This window comes from Culex pipiens, chromosome 3, assembly GCF_016801865.2.
Source record: "Culex pipiens pallens isolate TS chromosome 3, TS_CPP_V2, whole genome shotgun sequence".
NCBI classification, from domain to species: Eukaryota; Metazoa; Arthropoda; class Insecta; order Diptera; family Culicidae; genus Culex; species Culex pipiens.
This window is the reverse complement of record NC_068939.1, coordinates 23,768,684-23,781,471: the sequence shown is the minus strand read 5'-3', so window position 1 is coordinate 23,781,471 and position 12,788 is coordinate 23,768,684. Positions and strand designations below refer to the sequence as shown.

Genomic DNA, 12,788 nt, shown 5'->3' with positions numbered 1-12,788 from the left:
ATATTTTTTTCTGATGAATCGCTCCGTTTTTATGTAAAAGTATGAGTAAATTTTTCAGGAAAATGTTCATTTTTGCTATTTAGTAATATTTTATGAAGGAAAGGCAACCCAGCAAAAAAAACGAAAGGCTGAAATTTTTTTCTGCAATTTAGTTTATTGACTAAGCGCACTCACCTCTCCTCGCGGCAAGGTTTTCCGTAGGTCTACACTCGAACATGCAACATGGGACAGCATGAATCTTCAGCTGAAGCCGGACGAATGTATTCCGAAATTACAGAATTACAGAATTTAGTTTATTGACTAAGCGCAAAAAATGCCTTTTTTAGTCACCTAAAACCAAAATTTAGAAAACAAATAAAAAGTTTGTTGGGCAAATAAAATAAATCAGGAAATCGCTTTTCTCGGAAAAGTCCAATTTACAACAGAAAACTTTGCCAAAGACACCAATTCGATCAGAAAATCTATTCACAAGGTACGGTGCATCTACAAAGTTTCATTAAAATCAAACATACAAAATTTAATTTCTAAAAAATAAAACTAAAAATTCTTATAATTTGTAAAAACCTAAAAATAAAAAAAAAAACTTCAATCAATATTATAAAAAATTTAAAAAAAAACTGTTTTTTTTTATTTCGAAAATTTAGAATGTAACAAAAATTTTGATATCTAAGATATTCAAAATAATTAAAACACAAATATAATTTAAAAAAAAAATATCAAAATGTATATACTTCAAAAAGCCAACGAAAAAAATAATAGTACAATCGACTCTCTAGCTGTCTTCTCGATATCAATAATTCCCCATCTATCGATGAATTCTTCAGTCCCTTCAATCTGCATACTTCAATTATCTTCATTCCTCGATATTTTCCCTTGCTTGAAGGATCTCTTCCTCGACGGTCCCTTTGATTCTGTTTGCATTAAAAATCTCTTCCGGTTGTCAATAATTTCACTTTCTCATGGCTTGTATAGACTTTTTTCTTGGCAAAACAAAGCTTTGAAGGGTGTTTGACATTAGTTTGTTTTTGTTTGATGGATGTTGCCATGATTCTCTCCCATAGCTGGGTATCAAGAAAAATAAATTTTCAATCGAGTCTTAATTTAAGAATTTAAGAAATAAAGAATTTAAGAATTTAAGAATTTAAGAATTTAAGAATTTAAGAATTTAAGAATTTAAGAATTTAAGAATTTAAGAATTTAAGAATTTAAGAATTTAAGAATTTAAGAATTTAAGAATTTAAGAATTTAAGAATTTAAGAATTTAAGAATTTAAGAATTTAAGAATTTAAGAATTTAAGAATTTAAGAATTTAAGAATTTAAGAATTTAAGAATTTAAGAATTTAAGAATTTAAGAATTTAAGAATTTAAGAATTTAAGAATTTAAGAATTTAAGAATTTAAGAATTTAAGAATTTAAGAATTTAAGAATTTAAGAATTTTAGAATTTTAGAATTTTAGAATTTTAGAATTTTAGAATTTTAGAATTTTAGAATTTTAGAATTTTAGAATTTTAGAATTTTAGAATTTTAGAATTTTAGAATTTTAGAATTTTAGAATTTTAGAATTTTAGAATTTTAGAATTTTAGAATTTTAGAATTTTAGAATTTTAGAATTTTAGAATTTTAGAATTTTAGAATTTTAGAATTTTAGAATTTTAGAATTTTAGAATTTTAGAATTTTAGAATTTTAGAATTTTAGAATTTTAGAATTTTAGAATTTAAGAATTTAAGAATTTAAGAATTTAAGAATTTAATAATTTAAGAATTTAAGAATTTAAGAATTTAAGAATTTAAGAATTTAAGAATTTAAGAATTGAAGAATTTAAGAATTTAATAATTTTAGAATTTTAGAATTTTAGAATTTAAGGATTTAAGGATTTAAGAATTTAACAATTTAACAATTTAAGAATGCAAGAATGTAAGAATGCAAGAATGTAAGAATGTAAAAATTCAAGAATTCAAGAATTTTAGAATTTTAGAATTTTAAGAATTTAAGAGTTAAAGAATTTAGGAATTTAGGAATTAAAAAATTAAGAATTTATTTTTTTTCAAATTTTACGAATCTTACAAGTTTTACAAATTTGACAAATAGTACGAATTACAAGTTTTTAAATCTTTGTATTACAATATCTCAGCAAATAAGAATCGTATCAACAAAATTCAAAAAAGCAAAATGTAGAGATTTTTTCAGCTTCACAAAAATATTTTTTTCAATAGTGGGCAAACATGGGCACTAATTAAAAAAAATAAATAACTGCGACTATATCGAAAAATTAAGCTGTAAAATTTTTGCGACAGATATTTCGATTTTTTGAAAAATCAGTATTGTTTCAAAAATTTATAACTCGGCCAAAGATTTTTTGCCCATTCTGGAAATTTCTGATAAGTTGGCATCAACCCGTAAATGAAAAAAAAAATTAAAATTGTTTTTTTTTGCTAATCAAGTTTGAGTGACAAAAAGTTAAACTAAAAATCACCAAAAAATTTTTACCGTGTATCATTTTTTTCCAGTGTAGTCCATATCCATACCTACTTTGCCGAAGATACCAAATTCATCAAAACATTTCTTCAAAATATACAGATTTTTGAATTTTCATGCATCATTTTTGTATGGACAGCTGCCAAATTTGTATGGAAAATTATATGGACAAAATAATGATGCAAAATGGCTTATTTGGGCATACCGAAGGCACCAAAAAAGTTTCAGTCGAATTAAAAAATACAAAAATTAAAATTCTTAAAAAAAGACCGATTTCGCAGAGAGTTGCTCATTTTATAAATTTTAGAATTTAGGATCTTAAAATTGTAGAATTTAAAAATTTAGAATGTCGAATTTTTTTGAATGTTTTTAACTTAGAATATGAGAAATTTTTAAATTTCAAATGTTAGAATATTGAACTTTGCAATTCTTATTTGAAATTTTTGAATTAAAATAGCATTATTTTTTGATATTTTAATTACAGAATTTTTAATTTTTAGAATTTTTGAGTTTTTGAATTTTACTTGCAAACCATTCATTAACATCCCCGTCCCGCTTTCAGCTACAACCTCATCTACTGGAGCCGGGGCTTCCTGCCGTGGAAGGACGAGAAAATGCTCAACCAGCCGGAGCAGGTGCACCGCATGAAGGAGTACTTCATGACGGACGTGCGCGAGATGCTCAAGCTGATCTACGGCGAGGACTGTCCGAAATACCTGGGCGAGTTTCTGCACTACGTCGGCGGGCTGAACTACGACGACCGGCCAGACTACGAGTTTCTGCGGTCGCTGTTCTGCCAGGAGCTGCGTCGGCTCGGCCAGAAGCCGTGCGGTCCGTACCTCAAGCTGAACGTGCACAACATCGTGAAGCTGAGCGAACCGTTGACGGCCCAGGACGAGGCGGAGATCACCAACAAAATCAACCACGTCAAGTCGCTGATGAAGATGGGCGTGCTGCCGTACCGGGAGAGCACCCTGCACAACAAGACGACCTCGCCGAAGAACCTGCGCTCGAAGCGGGACAGCACCCGCACGCCGGGCAACAACGGGACGGCTCGGAATGGGGCGACCAGCACTGCCAAGAAGGAGAAACCGTTCTCGTGGTCGGAGATTCTGAGCACCGATCCGGACCAGATTGCGCGGGAACGTGCCGAGAAGGAGTTCGAGCGGGCCGACCTGGTCGAGGAGGTTGTGATCAAGTACAGCGGCAATCCGACGTACGCGATTCGAGAGTTGGAGAATAAGCGGGAGAGTGGGGTTGGCGGTGGTGGGCTGGAGTACACCGAGACTGAGGGCTACATCCGGGGCTACACGAAACCGATGATGGACATCTTGAGGAAGCGACAGTCGCAGCTGATACGGGATGTGATACGGGAGAGGAATTGTGGCAACGGGGTGAAAGAACCGCCCGATGAGGAGAAAGCGGAGGTTGTTGAGGAAGAGGTGGAAGAGGAGCAGAATGAGGACGATGGAAGTGAAGATGGGGAGCAGAAGGAAGAGGAGGAGGAGGAAGAAGAGGTCGAGGAAGATGGTAGTGATAATGAGAGTGTTCGTTCCGACGCGGCATCGGAAGCGGACTCCGGAAATGACGACGTTGACGGGGAGGAAGAACAGGAAGAGGAGATGGAGCAGCAGGAGGAAGAAGTTGAGGAAGATACTGGCTCGGACCACTCGGAAGTGGTACAGCAGAAGGGTAAGGGTCGGAGGAGAGTGCTGCACTCGGAGAGCAGTGACCAGCAGGACAGTGACTTTAACGATCAGGACAGCTCGGAGAACGATAGCCGAGATGCGCGCAAAAAGAAGAAACGTGGCCGCCCAAGACTGAACCGGGATCAGCCCAAGTCCCGGTCGAAACACTCAAAATCCGCCAACGCTGACAACAATACAAAAGTTCCTGTGATAGCCAGAAATAACAACAACAACAACAAGCCGTACTACGGAGACGTGGACGATTCTTCGCACGACGTGCCGTTGTCGCAGCAAAAGTTTCTGTTGCTGAAGCGCCGCAAGTCGGGTCTGCGCGAGCGGATACGACCGACTGACCGGAGTGCCAAGTACCACGACGATTTGGCGCTGAAAAAGTCCAAACGGTCACCGCGCAAGCGCTACAGCGACGACGAAGACTACCGGGTGGACGACAGTTCCTGCAGCTCAAGCCAGTCGACCAACTCGATCGCGTCCACGGCGTCTACCGCAAGCAGCAGCGCCAGCAGCACGAATTCGAACTTTTCCGAAGATCGTCGTTCTGGCGGCGCTGTGCGCAAATCTTCCCGTAAACGTACCAAGCGGTCCTACTCCAGCAGCAGCCGGTCGGTCGCGTCCCACAGCTCTCGTTCCTCTTCCGTGCACAACGCCTCGGCAACTCACGGCACCACCAATGGGCACAGTGAGACGACATCGGCAGCGCCAGCACCGCCACCACCACTTGCGCCATCGCAACGCCCCTCCGCGTTTGTCGCCGACGAGGAAGACTTCTACGACGACGATGACACCCGCGACATGGACTACAGCCCGTGCAAGGTGAAGCGGGGTCGGAAACCAAGCGCGCTGACGGCCGCTGGCCGCAAGAACGGTACCAAGAAGCGGCTCGCCGAAGTCAAAGGTAAGTGCTGAACGTTTCGTCTGGCGCTACGTGTTCTCTGTCCCGTCCCTGTGTCTCGAGATCTGTGCCCAGGAATGTGTGAAATGCGAAACCTGCCTCTAATTGTTCAAAATTTGTTTTTCTTTCTCTTTTCGTTTTCGTTCTTTTTTTCTTTCTCTCTCTTTCTCTTTTTGCGGGGTCGATTCCACTTTTGCCGGGGGAATTTCCCGTCGTGTTTTTTTTTTGTTTTTCTCTCTCTCTCTCTATCTGCCTACTTCCAGGATCGTTTTCGCTCGTCTGAGAGCGCCTGTCTGACGCACTCTTCTCTGCTCTTCGGTGGTGTTGGTGGTGGGAACGGGAGCGCTTCGGAGGTTCTCGGGTCGCTTCCCTTTGGGGAGCCTGCTTCGTTCGGTGGGTTTGGATCAACGCGGTTAAAGTTCCGCACACCACACGAAGAAGATAAGACTGATAAACTGGTTCGGTGTTTGGAGAGGGGAAGAATACAAATTTGCTACACACTCTGAAGTAGAACATTCTGACAACTAGTGCGGAACTCAAAAAAGCGATATAAAATACTCTAAAATAACGGTCAGGAAAAGAGTTACGAAAAGATCTTAAAAAACGCTAAATTAAATTCAACTGAAATTTAAAAGCGAGCGAGCAGAAACTCAAAAAGCCGAAAATCATAGAAAAAAATTATGAGAAAAGTTGAATATTTAAAAAAATAATCAAAAAATACACACATTGAATATTCTAGGAATTTATTCATTGATTGCAAAATTTTAAATTTCAGGAATTCAAACATTTCAAAATTTAAACATTTAACAATTAAACAACTTAAAAAATTCTTAATATCCAAAAGTTTCAAATTTCAATTCTTCAATAATTTCAAAATGGAAAAAGAAATATTTCCAATCTTCGAAATTTAAAAAATAAAAATAAATTAAAAAGAGCAACTCAAAACATTTTTTTCTGAAATCCAAAATTTCAAAAATGTAATAATTGATTAAACTATAAATTCAAAGTTCTATAAAAAACATCAATTATAACATTTTGGATTTTTTTTATTTGAATATTCAAAATGCGTATCTCGATGAAATTAAAATTCTTAAATTTATAAATAAAAATTCGGAATATCAGGTGTGAACTGTTTAAAAAAATGAATTTTCATTTTACTTTTTGAACATAAAATTTTTAAATTATGCTGTTTTGGAATTTTTAAATTTCTGATTTTTATAATTTTTTAACTATTTTAATTTTAGGATGTTGCAATTTTTGAATGTTAGAATTTAAGGACTACACAATTTTAGTATTCTTAAACTTATTTTTTTTTTAATTTCAAATTTTAAAAATTTGATTGATTAGGATTTTTGAATTAAAAAAATATAGTTCAGGATTTTTGAATTTCAGATTATTTTTAATTTAAAATTTTGAATTTCAGATCTTTTAGACCGAGATTTTTTTTATTTATTAAAATTTTAGATTTGAAGAAATTTTAGAATTTTATATTCTAGATTTGAAGAAATTCATTAATATTTAAGAAACTTTAGAATTTTGAAATTTTAAATTCTAAGCTTTGAATTATATTCAAATCTTAAATATTAAATTCTAAGCTTTGAATTTTATTTAAATCTTAAATATTAAATTCTAAACTTTGAATTTTCTCGAAATCTAAAGTATTAAATTCTAAAATTTTAAATTTCTTCAAAACTCAAATTTTAATGATTAAAAAAATCTTGGTTTAAAAGTTCTTGGATTCAACATTTTATATTTTAGAAATCTTAAATTCAATAATACTGAACTATATTTTTTAATTAAAAAATCCTAGTCAACCAAATTAAAAATTTCTAATTTTTAAAATTCTTTAAGTTTTAGAATCCTAAAATTGTGAAGTTAAATTCTAACATTCTAAAATTGCAACAATCTAAAATGAATCATTTGAAAAACTAGAAAAATCAGAAATTTGAAATTTCAAAAAAGTATAATTTTAAATTTTTGATTTTAAAAAATTTTGGAGTTTTTTTAATTTTAGAATTTTAGAATATAAGAATATAAGAATTCAAGAATTTTAGAATTTTAGAATTTTAGAATTTTAGAATTTTAGAATTTTAGAATTTTAGAATTTTAGAATTTTAGAATTTTAGAATTTTAGAATTTTAGAATTTTAGAATTTTAGAATTTTAGAATTTTAGAATTTTAGAATTTTAGAATTTTAGAATTTTAGAATTTTAGAATTTTAGAATTTTAGAATTTTAGAATTTTAGAATTTTAGAATTTTAGAATTTTAGAATTTTAGAATTTTAGTATTTTAGAATTTTAGAATTTTAGAATTTTAAGAATTTTAGAATTTTAGAATTTTAGAATTTTAGAATTTTAGAAATTTAGAATTTTGAATTTTAGAATTTTAGAATTTTAGAATTTTAGAATCTTAAAATTTTAGAATTTTAGAATTTTAGAATTTTAGAATTTTAGAATTTAAGAATTTTAGAATTTTAGAATTTTAGAATTTTAGAATTTTAGAATTTTAGAATTTTAGAATTTTAGAATTTTAGAATTTTAGAATTTTAGAATTTTAGAATTTTAGAATTTTAGAATTTTAGAATTTTAGAATTTTAGAATTTTAGAATTTTAGAATTTTAGAATTTTAGAATTTTAGAATTTTAGAATTTTAGAATTTTAGAATTTTAGAATTTTAGAATTTTAGAATTTTAGAATTTTAGAATTTTAGAATTTTAGAATTTAAGAATTTAAGAATTTAAGAATTTAAGTATTTTAGCATTTTAGAATTTTAGAATTTTAGAACTTTAGAATTTTTGAATTTTGGAACTTTAGAATTTTTGAATTTTTGGTTTTTTGAATTTCTGAATTTTTGAATTATTGAATTTTGGGTTTTTTGAATTTCTGAATTTTTATATTTTTGAATTTTTGAATTTTAGAATTTTTGAATTTTTGAAAGATTTTTTGAATTTTAGTTTTTTAGAATTTTAGTATTTTAAAATTTAAGAATTTTTGATTTTTAGAATTATAATTTTTTTGAATTTTCGAATTTTAAAATTTTTGGTTTTTTGAATTTCAGAATTAGAATTTGAGAACTTATGAGTTTTAAAAGCATTTGAAATTTCATATTTCTTTGAATTTTAAAATTTAAATATTTTAGATTTTTGGAATCTTCAATTTTTAAATTAATGTTTTTTAGGATTTCAGATTTGAAAAATATTTTTAAAATGTGCACTGTTTTTTACTTCCGAGCTCCGTACTCAGCTTATACTGAAGCTATGTTCAGTTGCAGTCAAGTTTACTGGAAACAAAAATACCAAAAAAAAAGATTGAAATTAAAGCCAAGTCCACTTTTCAACGAAAGTATTGATGATGATGATAATCGTTGTCCTGCTTAACTATTATGAAACTGATGTTGTTTCTAAAAAAATGTTGAAATGAGCAAATCTTTTAATTTTTGATTTCCAAGACTAAGTTTTTCGCCAATTTCCTACCAAAAAGCATCATTACACTTCCCAGCAAGCACTGAACCAGTGACTGATTTTAACTGGACCGCTCAACCGCGTAAAATTACCAAACCGAACGGAGCTAACCCCCGCCCAGAACCGCAGAGGTCCCGTTCCCGTAACACCAACCTTCCAGAGAAAAAAAAATCACCACACGCGTCAGCACACTCTCCTTGGTTCCCTCCCACAATGTGTTGTGTCCTGTCCGTGTCGGTTCCCCGGTCCGGTTGTTTCTACACAAACACACGGTCCCCATCACGCTCTCTCTCTCTCTCTGTTGTCTGTGTATTCCTCCACAGGGCCAGCGGCAACCGTAGCCAAGGGCGGAGGTGTCGTTGCTGGCCTGCGAGGGAGACGGGGAGACCACCAGGTCCGGACGTACAGCCGGGGATAGTCGTCAACGGTCGGCGGAGGAAAAGCTGCCAGCTGCTGCCAGGCGTCGCCGTCGGTTGTTCCAGCTCGAGCCGGGAGCACCATGGAACGGCGCAACTACTCTACAGCTTCCGGGAGAAGGCAACATTCTCAGCGTTGAGAAGCGCGAAGAACACCTTCGGCAGCGAAGAAACTTTGATTTTCTTGTAAATAGTTATAACAACAAGCTGTTTCAACTATGTCTGTTTACTTTTTTTTTTTTTTCGTACCATTTACATATAATAGCTATTATTCAATTTTCAATTAATCTGCGCCGAACCGTTTTGTTAGCAGTAATCAATTTTCCTTTCTTTTTTGCAATCCTGTAAAGTACACGGAATTAGACTGGCGAGACCAGAATGTTATACTGTTTTGTTTCCTCCCAGTTAAAAAATGCAACAAATTTTGACCTTTGCTTACAGAAAAAAAGCCTGGTTTGTTTTTATTTTTCAATTTTCGAATCAACCGAAGTTTGTAAGATACAAAGTCTGTACTTTTCTCTCAAATTAATATTCCAGTATAAATAAAGAAGAGGAAGAGAAAGCAAAACTATCCAAAATTTTCGTGTATTTGTAGTGTAGTCAACACAACTAGTAAATCAAATTCCCCGCACAGTGCGGAAACTAAGCGAGCTGCTAGGAAAACAAACAAATGAAGCAATTTTAAACTGCAAACCACTCTATGTATAACATCTATCAAACTTGAAGCCAGAACAGTTCACCCACACGACAAAAAAAAGGAACTCGTTTTTTATAAGAATCTCCAACGCCGAATGCGCGCCACAGCTCGTGACGAAATAGCCAATTCAGTATGTGTGAAGTAAAGAAATAGCCAGCGTTCTTTTCCTAAATCCGAAAACGCAATCTTTAGCTAATGTTTGTTACAGCATAAACAAAACAAAAAAGAAACTACTAATCGTTAGAAAATCAAAACAAGACACACCTCAGATTTGTTGAAAGCTAGACGAAAGGGCGTACATGTGAGCCAACTTTACTATACGGTATTTCCTTCTTCCGCCGATCACAGCAAGGCAACCGGAAACAAATTATGCTGTTAAAGTGTTTGATTTTTTCGCTCTGAGGGGTGAGCGACAGTTTCAAAACGTGCAAGAAATTGAATGTTTGTTAGTAATGTGCAGGAGGAAGAGAGAGGACATCCTAACTAGATGTATTTAAAGTAATTATGAAACTAAACAATTAAATGATTGCATTATACCGTTACACCGTGCAAACAACAAACAAAGAAAGAAATAAAGCAAAATGATCTAAGCAAATATTTGAAAAAGAAGATAAAAAACTGATGATGACATAAAACAAAACACACACATTTATTCGAAACCCATGAAGAAAGCAAGCCTGTATTATAGTTAAGTCTAGAAAATAGTAAGGGAAAGTAAGAGAGACCTAGACAGCTGCAGTGAGTATCGATCAAATATTATCAAACTAATATGAAATAATAAAATAATTATAATAATCAAATTCTTGGGTGTTTACTTTACTATGAACGAAAAGAAAGCATAAAATTGTGTGGCGAAGAAGCCTCCACCAAGAAATCAGCGCTGTTGTTTGGGCTGAAAATCAGCAATTTTAAAAAATAATTTGAAAACTCAAAAATTTAAACAATTTTTTCCAAATTAAAAAAAATATATTTCCCTTACAATTTCTAAATTCTTAAATGTTCTAATTCCTAAAAAAATCTAAAATTAATAAATTCTTCAATACTTAAATTCTTTAATTTGTAAATTATTAACTTCTTCAATTGTTTAATTCTTTAATTCCTCAATTCTTTAATTCTTTAATTCTTTAATTCTTTAATTCTTTAATTCTTTAATTCTTTAATTCTTTAATTCTTTAATTTTTTAATTCTTTAATTCTTTAATTCTTTAATTCTTTAATTCTTTAATTCTTTAATTCTTTAATTCTTTAATTCTTTAATTCTTTGATTCTTTAATTCTTTAATTCTTTAATTCTTTAATTCTTTAATTCTTTAATTCTTTAATTCTTTAATTCTTTAATTCTTTAATTCTTTAATTCTTTAATTCTTTAATTCTTTAATTCTTTAATTCTTTAATTCTTTAATTCTTTAATTCTTTAATTCTTTAATTCTTTAATTCTTTAATTCTTTAATTCTTTAATTCTTTAATTCTTTAATTCTTTAATTCTTTAATTCTTTAATTCTTTAATTCTTTAATTCTTTAATTCTTTAATTCTTTAATTCTTGAATTCTTAAATTCTTGCATTCTTGAAATATTTCATCCGCAAATTCTTAAATTCTTTAAATCACTAAATTCGCAAATACTTTGAATCATTCAATTTCTGAATTATTAAATTTTTTAATTTTTAAATAACGCCATTTTTGCCACCTTCTTAATTTACAGAAAATCAGGTAATTTTGTAGTATTTTTTGAGTAATATTTTCGGTTAGTGTCATATTTTCGGGAAAAACTAAAATTTCTCGATTCGATTATCAAGATTGAAATTCGGACTTTGGAGAGTTCAGTACGAACTTTCTTTATAGGGATTTCAAATCCCTGGCTTTCCAAATTTTTAAATATCTATTTTTTTAAACTTTTAAAATTTCTAGCTGTATTTTTTTCTAAATTTTGAGCTGTACAATTTTCAAATACTCTCAACCCCCGGCGGTTGGTCACTTTTTCGTTTGACACTTTTTAGTTTCTAACCCGTTGGTTTGGCAAAGTCAAACTAAAAAGTGAAGAACTGTCACTTTTTAAACGACGCTCACGTACACTATCAAAACAAAAGTTTGGTAGGGTGTGTGAACACCGTGTAAAAGGAGTGTCAAATTAAATAGTGGCCCCGTTCGTTTGACAACAGTTGATGTCAAACCATTGCGATTTAAGTGTACTTTAATATTTAAATTTTGTATTTATGTCTGTAGATTATTAAATAGTTTGGAATTTCTCTATTTTATTTTTTAAGTTAATAAATGATTTTTTAAATTTTGTTTTCCTAAATTTATGAATGTCTGCTTTATATTTTTAAGTTTTTGGGTTTGTATTTTTAAATTTTTTATTTATTAAATTTTGTTTTTCTATTTTTATAAAATTAAATTTTATTTTTATTTTTGAATATTTGTTTTGTTGAATTTCTAAATTTCTGTTTTTTATTATTGAATTTTCTGCTATATATGAAATTATAGCGAGGACTTCAGATGACCAAGTACGAACTGTGCTTAATTTCTTTAAATTTCTAGATCTTTAAACTTTGGAATCTAAAATTTTTAATTAGTTCAATGAATTTTTAAAGTTTTGACATTAAGAATTCTTAAATTTTCGGTATCTCTAAATTCAGAATCTCTGAATATTTAAATATTTTATTGCAGTATTTTTTATTATTTTTTTTAATTTTTAGATTTTTCAAATTTTTAAATTTAAAAAGTAAGGACGTTGCAAATATTTTTTGAAGTTTATGTCCCTCGACTTTGACCAAAATCGAGGGGGGGGGGCAAAAAAAAGTATAAAAATTTAATTTACGAGCCATGGTTTCAACATTTTAATGAAAAAAGTGTTTTAAAATGTATTTTACACCTGTCCAGTTTGCCATCTTTAGTTTCCAAAATATCTAAGTATTGACACAAGTTTTATTTTTTGCGGAAAATAAAATTTTTGCAGTGCTGAAATTGAAATTTCATAAAAATTCTAAACATTTTTAAACAAACCCAAACATGCTAAACATGATTATCAATGCAGAAAAATGCATTTTAGATTGTTTTCAGTTGATTAGACTTCTATTTTCATGGAAAATTTGAATTATCTTGAATTTTTTTTTGCCCCCTGATTTTTTAGACCAATTTTGA

General features: G+C 31.2%; 1 protein-coding gene across 5 annotated transcripts in view; it reads left to right on the top strand.

Moving 5' to 3' along the window:
• Positions 1 to 12,788, top strand: part of LOC120420647 (uncharacterized) — a 31,705-nt gene that overhangs the window by 10,697 nt on the left and 8,220 nt on the right. For 3 of the 5 annotated variants that reach the window (XM_039583726.2, XM_039583727.2, XM_039583728.2), the window contains exons 3-4: positions 3,041 to 5,079; positions 8,861 to 10,450. In XM_039583726.2, coding sequence (XP_039439660.1) covers positions 3,041 to 5,079; positions 8,861 to 8,955 — 2,134 coding nt within the window. In that variant the 3' untranslated portion in view covers positions 8,956 to 10,450. Of the gene's footprint in view, positions 1 to 3,040; positions 5,080 to 5,339; positions 5,634 to 8,860; positions 10,451 to 12,788 lie in introns of those variants that run through there. The other 2 variants (XM_052711192.1, XM_039583729.2) reach the window with 2 other exon arrangements.